The 7,909-nt window shown below is 42.1% G+C and overlaps 1 protein-coding gene across 1 annotated transcript; it reads right to left on the bottom strand.

Annotated features, from left to right (window-relative positions):
- Nucleotides 1–4,000: 4,000 nt before the first annotated feature.
- Nucleotides 4,001–7,161, bottom strand: edn2 (endothelin 2). The gene is made up of 5 exons (XM_004564389.3): nucleotides 6,992–7,161; nucleotides 6,325–6,469; nucleotides 6,072–6,185; nucleotides 5,390–5,473; nucleotides 4,001–5,286 (listed from the first exon to the last, which is right to left on the bottom strand). The coding sequence occupies exons 1-5, from the start codon at nucleotides 7,059–7,061 to the stop codon at nucleotides 5,220–5,222; spliced, it is 480 nt and encodes a 159-aa protein (XP_004564446.1). The 5' UTR covers nucleotides 7,062–7,161; the 3' UTR covers nucleotides 4,001–5,219.
- Between the last annotated feature and the right edge of the window lie 748 nt (nucleotides 7,162–7,909).

Genomic DNA, 7,909 nt, shown 5'->3' with positions numbered 1-7,909 from the left:
GTTAAAGGAATTTGTGAAGAATGCAGAAAAAGCTTCCTGTTTTCATTCCGCACTCTTAGTCAGCTATTAACACTTTGTAGCACACCGGGGGGGTCTATGAGTTCTCGGTGACGTCAGAAAATAAGTAGAAATTGAGGCACAGGTTCATATTAATACTTAATGGCCTTGTTTGTTTTCCAGTCTTGAGATTCTTCCGCTCCTACACAACCACGGACGTGATGCCGTTTTGTTGCACGGTACGGAAACAAGAAAAACCACATCACGTTATTGTGTGATTGATTCTGAACAGAGCCAGTTCCTCACCTATTGTTACCGTGTCATTGCTTAAACACTTGACCTGTATCTCAGGACGTCCTGCAGATAATACAGAACATAAAGTCACGAGCATCCTCTTTAATAAACAATTTCTGAGCTCACGTCTCTCTCGGGGAGTAGTTTATCTTAACAAAACATCAGTTTATGGCGCAACGGGAGCACAGATTCCCTACCACAGCGAGATAACCACCACACATTGCGCTGTGGACAAAAGAAATCCTGTGTGCTGTAACCACATGCTTCTATTTATTTTGCTCTGGCCCTCATCAGGCTGACTGCGGGCCTGCTTTGTGGTTAATTGTTAAGCACAGTCGCAGCTAGACACATCAAGTGAAGTGAAGGCTGGGATAGGTTTAGGGTCTGCTGTCAGCTACTGAAGCTTTAAACATATGGGTGGGTTCTACAAAGAGCTTCACTCCCTACTTTCAGAAAGGCGCTTTTCTCAAATTCAAAATACTAAAGTCAGGTTTCTCTCCCAGTCATTTTTATGTTTTATACCGACCTTTTCAACACTCAGTCTTTTCCATCGTTAAGGAAACATTTAATTTATGAAAACTATAAGAACAAAATAAGGTTACCTGGACAAATAATAAAAATTTAGATCACTGGAAATGTGACTATATGACTTTCTGTGTCATCCACAAAATATTTGCACCTGCACATCATAGTGGTTGCTGCCAAACTAGAAGGAAGATGAAAATGTGGCTACACCCTTGAGTATTGTTGACACACTAGGTGAAATGTGGGTTTCACTTGTGTGGGCTAGTTGATCTGGTCTGTGGTTCTGCTTTGGTTAATGTTCACACTGACTTTTTATAGACCAATCAAGAGTTGCAACATGACTTTATACAGACCAGTGAGTAAGTAACTTGGTGCCAAAGCATAAAAAATAGGATGAAGGCCCCAGAATCTAACCATGGTTCCTAACTGATTAGTACATATGTCACTTCACTGAAATCTGTTGCTTCCTAAATAGCTATCAGGGGGATGTATTAGTTTATCTACTGAATTCACACAGACGCCGCATACCGTGAAGCTGTTGGTCCATGTCACAAATGACAAACATCAAACGTTTTCGTGTGAAAAAGCTATTCCCCATAAATAGCATTTTGGCCACCTGTCAGACAAAGCAGCCATACCCTGATAAAGAAAAAACAACCTATCAGTCACTGTACAGTTGCTATGATGGGGCAAACTGTGTATATCATTGTTGTAGCCCTCTGGAAGTTGTCCACTCCTGATTGTGGATTTGGGCTGAAATACCTTTGCTAAGTCGTCAGGGCGATATGTCCCCTCTGAGGGGTCTTCAGAACAGAAGTGGGACAAGCATGAAACAGTGGCCTACCTTAAAAGTTATGCTGACAGTATCAAAAACTGGATTTCTAACTATGTACACCTACAAATGCACTGACTTTTTAAAAAAACAATTTCATCAATGAAACCAGATTAGAACTAAACAAGCACACACAGTTTGGGAGGCTGTGGCTCCCGAAGTAAACAGGAGGAAGTCAGGGTTCAATGCTAAACTCCAACAGTCAGTATGTCCTTGAACTAAATAACTGAACCCCAATGCAACCATGCTGAGAAAAGAAAAAGAGCTGTACGAATGTGTGTGGCTGGGTGAATGAGGCTTGCAGTAAAAAGCACTTTGAGTGCTCAGTCAGAATAAAAAAGTTCTATCTAAGCAGTACAAGTCCATTTATAGTTTGTTATCTAATGGCTGGAAGTGGATCTGGTAAAATATAACCAGTATATAACCAGTATACAGGAAACACCATAACTAGAATGTCAAGTTGCAAACTGTGTGGTAAAAATATTCAGATTGACACCTGAAGTCAGGAGACTGAAAGCAGCTTGTCAAGCTTTTTTCAAGGGTGCTGCAACATAATCCACCTGCGAGCACCTCTGCACCTCACCAATTATCTTCTGCATCTTCTGTTTTTCAACCAAACCAGTTTTGCTATAATTTTCTCCTCTCCAGAGTTTTCTCTGTCCTTGGGAGTAGATGAAGTTGTGCTGGAAACTTCTCTTCTGTTCCTCGGGTGAAGCTGTGGGCATTTTCAAACGTTTTATTTGACAGAACAGTGAAAGGAGTGGACAGTAAAACAGGGAGAGAGTTGGGGGAAGGACATGCGTTTGGCATGTGGGTCACCCACTCGTCCAGGTGAGAAGGGGGAAGCTGTTAACCAGCTGAAAATCTATGAAATTTGTTTATATTTTCCATTAACACCGAAGATTATAGGACTCAATCATCAGCCTTATATTGTTATATCTGAATTTACTAGAATAGGTAGACAAATGTATTGGGGGAAAAACTCTTGTGGAAGTTCTACACCAGTGGCAATGGCTGTTTTCAGTCCCACTGCCACAGGTACAAAATCAGTCTGCTTTTAAAAACATTTATGAAAGAATTAGTCGTTGAAAATAACTTTCTGAATTCAGTTGTATCTGTTGTATCTGAATTTTGGTGATGTGTGTGTCTTTCTGCACAATGCTTTGTTAGTCTGTGTTCCACTCATTATATGTATAGGCAGGGTGTGGGTGTGTACATGTGTGGCTGGAGGATGGAGAACAGCCACATGCAGGCCTGATGGGTGTGGCCACACCTGAAGTTCCTGCCACACACCTGTTGGTGATCAGGGCTTGTCGGGGGAGCTACTTAGGAGAGTGTTGAAGCTCCCACCGGTGTGGGATCATTGAGTTGTCTACCCAAGTTAGTGTGTGTCAGCGTACGATGGTGCAGTTTGTGTATGCCCGCCGGGGTTGGTATTGATGGTTGTTTTTGTGGTTTTCCCCCCAGGTGGAAGAGTGGACCAGAACGGCAGCACGCACAGGGTGTGCGAGAACACAACAGCGGGGAGCACAAGCACACAGGATTCAGGGGGGCAACGGGGAGTTATTGTGTTTACAGCCTTCACTGTAAATAAAGTGCACTGTTTGCATCGCAGAACCATGCGTTTTGGGTCCTCATTCCCCCATATCCCCACGGTCTGCCAGCCTGACCGTGACAACAACACGACAGTTTAGGATATGTCTTCCCTCCTACATTTTCCACCATCAACTTTACATGGTACAGTCCAAATCTCTTCTTTCATTCACATCAGCACAAAAACTGTGCACTGGGAGCTTCATCAAATGGGTTTAAAGCAGCTCCTTTAGGTGCAATATGTAGGTGACTCAGTACTTTTGTCTATATGGTGTAACTGGTTAAGTTTGCAGGTCTTTAATCAGCACATTTACTCACTGCACTCTGTCTGCAGGAGCCCATGACAACATTAGGCCTTAAAAAAACATCCAATCTCTGAAAAGCTTAAACAACTATCTCATCCTTTTAAGTCTTCAGTCATCTGATTTAGAACAACCAAACCCTGCACATCACCTTTATGTGACTAAACTGACATAAACAACGGGATTATTTTAAGTAAACAGAACAGTGAGTACCTACTTAATGTTCATGGAACTGGTTCATGACCATTTTTCTTCCCAGAGCTGCTAAAAGCAAAACTGATCATGAACCAAACATGAACTTGTGAGGATATTTTCAACATCGCAATGTTTTCATGCTTGTGTAAGAGAGAGAGAGGCCAAACTCCACAGACAACTGGGTTTTAGTTTGAAACGGGTTATTTACAGTTGAAAGTTGATCAGGAAAGACATAAAAATGAAGCAAGATTCTTCATAAAAATACTTTGATGCAGTTTTATTTTCTCATACAAAATTCAGCACATCATAGAAATATAAATACATCCTTGAATAAATTAGAAAATAAATAAAGTTTTCTATTCAGAATTATTGCTATCATTTTCATATCAGCATGAAACCTAAAGCTGGTCAACTTTTCACCATAAACAGCAGTGAGATATTTGAGGATAAATGCTTTCTGAGGCTCCACGCGTCCGCCACTTCCTGTGGATTCAGACCGAGCAGATAGAGTGAATGGCTTTATTGCACAGAAAAGAATAGAGACCAGAGGTGTTAGCGCAATGTTTGCAAGTGCATTGACTTAAGAGTTGTAGTTTCTTGCTTGCTAATTGCAGATAAGTTGGGGGAACATTTGTCACAGGAGAAAAACAATGGCTGCATTTTTTTTTTTTTTTTTTTTTGGCAAGCTGCACATCATTGAAATCTCCTGGCTTATCTTCAATCAAAAGATTAAATAGGACCTATGCAGTAAATACTTGAGCCAAGACAATAGATCTGCTGTGCTGCTGCTGTTATGCAAACACAATGTGTACTGCATATGTGTGTGCGGAGGAGCTGACAATGGACCTCGTATAAAGCTAATTGTTTCTTAGATAAATCCCAAAGATATGACCTTCATTTCACAGCGGCAATGTGCGCTGAAAGTGAAGAAGCTGCCATTTTCAAGTACTCCCTAATCATTTAAAAAAAAGCTATGCCCTAAGCAGGACAGCAGATTCCAGCTCTGATACAGAGGAATATTGAACCAAATCAAAGAACTACACAAAAAAAAAATAATTTCAGTGCCATCTGAAAAACTAAACATGGAGCTGATATGACTGTGGAATAACTATCCCATGTTCTTCTGTAGGCGAGTTGTAGATTTCAAATTGTTCATACAGACATTCACAATCAAATTCCTGGTCGAAAGTTGGTAATCGTAAGCTTTCTTCACGTCACTGTCTTCTAGTCTATGAGCAATGACTTTCCTCCTCCACCCAGCAGCTCCGGTTCTTGCTGCAGGACTGTCTTGGGGAGCTGCCAGTCTTTGCTGCACTGTTGATCAAATGCTTGGTCCACTGTTCGTTCTGTCTTCCGTTCTTCCACCTTTCCATGACACATTTTGAAAGCTGTGTGCTTGAATTGAAGGCAGGAGTTTGTCGTCCTTGCAGGCTGACCAGCTCCTGCTTTTCCTTCAGCGCTCTACCTCCCTGTTCTACTCTTTAATTTGCTGACTCCAGAACAGATGAAACTTCTTTAGCCTTTGCTGTGTTAGTCTTGATAATATCTCTGTGGGAAAAACCAAAGAAACCAGGTTAGACATGTTTCATGTATCTCAGAAATGGAGAAACCCAACTTTACAACTTGATCCTTGAATTAAGTCTTCATTTACCTTAAAGACACCAGTAATTTGTTGCTTTTCATGCTTCCAGATTCAACAAGGGGCTCTGCGACATGAGTCCTGAGATCCTCTGAGCTGTGGAAAGATGGACAATCGACATTAAAACAAGGAAGGAAATTGGAACTTTACAAACTGGGAAGTTATATAGTATTTGAAGCACAGTTAGTTCAGGATTATCCTTGCTCTTCCCTGGGATTTAAAACCAATATATTTCAGATGCCTTAAGAATGCAGGGTGCGGCTTACAAAATACCTCTGCGGATAACATCTAGCAGAGGTGACAAATTCATACTGGCGCTTACATGGCCAAAACAACTCAAAGGACGTCAATCATTCCCTTGCACAAAAGCAGAAATGTAAACTTTCCAAAAATAGCAGCCCTGCTAATAAACCTTTGTGATTTCTTTCAAGGCCTTCAGCAGGTATGCGGGCCTTTCTTATTGCTACGACTGCTACCCTCATATTGCACTGCCACTATCATTTCTCTGTGACTCACCCTCCCCATCGACATATTTTCAGGCTCATCACAAAGATCTGATACAGACTGAAAGGAGACACATAAGCTACTTTGATACAATCTAGGAGGCAAATGAGGGTACGTGAGGGGAAATGCCAGCTTTGCTTCAGGTGTAGGTAGAAGGAGGAAGAAAAGCTAGAAAGGAAGGAGTTTTCACCTTTTATGGCAGAAACCGTGGCAGGTTTTATCGGCTGCACTGAGGCATTCACAACGGTCTGTTGACCGGCGACGGCGAGACAGGGAACTACCCAGGCCGTAAGGAAGGAGTTTACTGTAAATGAAAAATGATATCATTTAATGAAGGCATCTTGGATTAGGTTAAAAAGCACACCTGAGTTCTTCCCCTTGGGTTGGGGTAAGGGTTTGTGATGCTAACAAATGTAGCTCACTGAAGTATTCTGCAGCCTCACCTTGGTGTGTTTACCCAGATGATATCAAGGTGGCAGAAGTAGATGCATTCTTTATCGTCCCAGTTGTTACAGGAGCAGCGCTTGGTCCTGATATGGTGCAGATGTGGAGCCTGAGCAGGCTGCTCTGATAAGGGGAGTCCACAACCTAGCAAAACACAAATATGTTTTTTTTTTTAAATCCTCCAACCAAATCTTGCATTGTGGTTAGTGATTATCACATGTAAATATAGACAAAACACACTCCAACAAGGTAAAAAAAAATGCAGTGGTGATTGTTATTAGGGCATGTTTATCATTATTATACATCATGTCAAAGTCAAACAATCCCACATGTTCTCTAGAAGTGCAGTGGTTAGGAAGCGATTACACTTGAGTCAAAGGAGTGGTTGCTTATTAAAGGAAAGTCTGCTTTGATTAACAGCAAACACAGCACTGTATTTACACTTTCTCTGGTGACTAACTCAAAGAGGGTCAAAGACTCTTTTTCTTATTTTAGTCAACTTCAAAACTTAACTCCTAACATGTCATTTACATATCCCTCAATTCTAGAATAAACTGATAATATAGTGAGTGAAGAGCTGTTGTAATTCATTTATTGTACTTTGCCATCAGATCTACAAAAGTTGCCATAATATTTTAAAAGAAAATTGAAGAAACAGTTTCTCACCTTCTTGCAGAGCCACACAGATGATGAACAAAGTCAGTATCTTGCATGTGAAAGAAGCCATCATTCTCATTGAGTGTGAGTAAAGTTGCAGACCCAGATGTGTGCGCACAGGTCCTGTGTTTAGAGGCTGAAGAGCAGCAGCAGGTGCTTTATGCTCCAAACCCCAGCCAACATCTACTTATACCCCGTGGCCACTCCTCCACTCGTCTTTCTCACTTAGGCTCCACCTGCACTCCCGCCAACTCTGATCCTAGAAAACATGTTCACATTCCTGCATGGTCCTTCACAGTCGCAACAACAGCAGGAAAAACATGTAAGGAAGTTCTGAGTAATCCACGTTTCCCTTTGTCATTCCTGCTCGGCTGGAGACACAGAGACTGTTTTCCACAGTGTCTGCAGATGCACTGGAATTCAACCAAAAGTGAACATTTGAGTGTTTTACGCGTCAGACTCAGAATAATAAATAGCACCCAAACGACAGCAGGACAAAGCAGGAGTGAGCTGTACCCTGTACCGTGCACAGGGTGGATTTTTAGTAGCCTACGTGAGAATTCGGCTGAGATTAAGATAAACAGTTGTTCTGTCTTAATCTCAATTGAGAGTGAGATTAAGACGCGACGAGCAGGTGTGTGTTTCATTCAGACTTTTTGTGTCAACATATATAAGAACAAAGAGTATGAGGATGTGGGTTGTTGGGTGTAGATACAGATGTAGGCAGCGGTTGGTTTGCGTGTGCCGCGGCTGATGTGCGCCTGAAAGGATCACGGAGAGCTGTCAGGAAAGCGAGCACATGGCACACCGTACCGCCGCACAGCATCGATACCTCTGTGCGCAGCAAACGCTGACCCTCGATACACAGACGCCTGCCACATTAGCTGTCTGCAACCCACGCACACGCCACCGTGCGTACACTGCAGG

The sequence above is a fragment of the Maylandia zebra genome, linkage group LG22 (genome assembly GCF_041146795.1).
Source record: "Maylandia zebra isolate NMK-2024a linkage group LG22, Mzebra_GT3a, whole genome shotgun sequence".
Taxonomy (NCBI): Eukaryota; Metazoa; Chordata; class Actinopteri; order Cichliformes; family Cichlidae; genus Maylandia; species Maylandia zebra.
This window is presented reverse-complemented; position numbering and strand designations above follow the sequence as displayed.

Coding starts and splice junctions, on each gene's coding strand:
- edn2 (XM_004564389.3), bottom strand. CDS start 7,061: ATGAGAATGATGGCTTCTTTCACATGCAAGATACTGACTTTGTTCATC. Junction 6,470..6,991: donor CTGTGTGGCTCTGCAAGAAG/GTGAGAAACTGT, acceptor GTGTTTTGCTAG/GTTGTGGACTCCCCTTATCA. Junction 6,186..6,324: donor ATCTGGGTAAACACACCAAG/GTGAGGCTGCAG, acceptor TTTCATTTACAG/TAAACTCCTTCCTTACGGCC.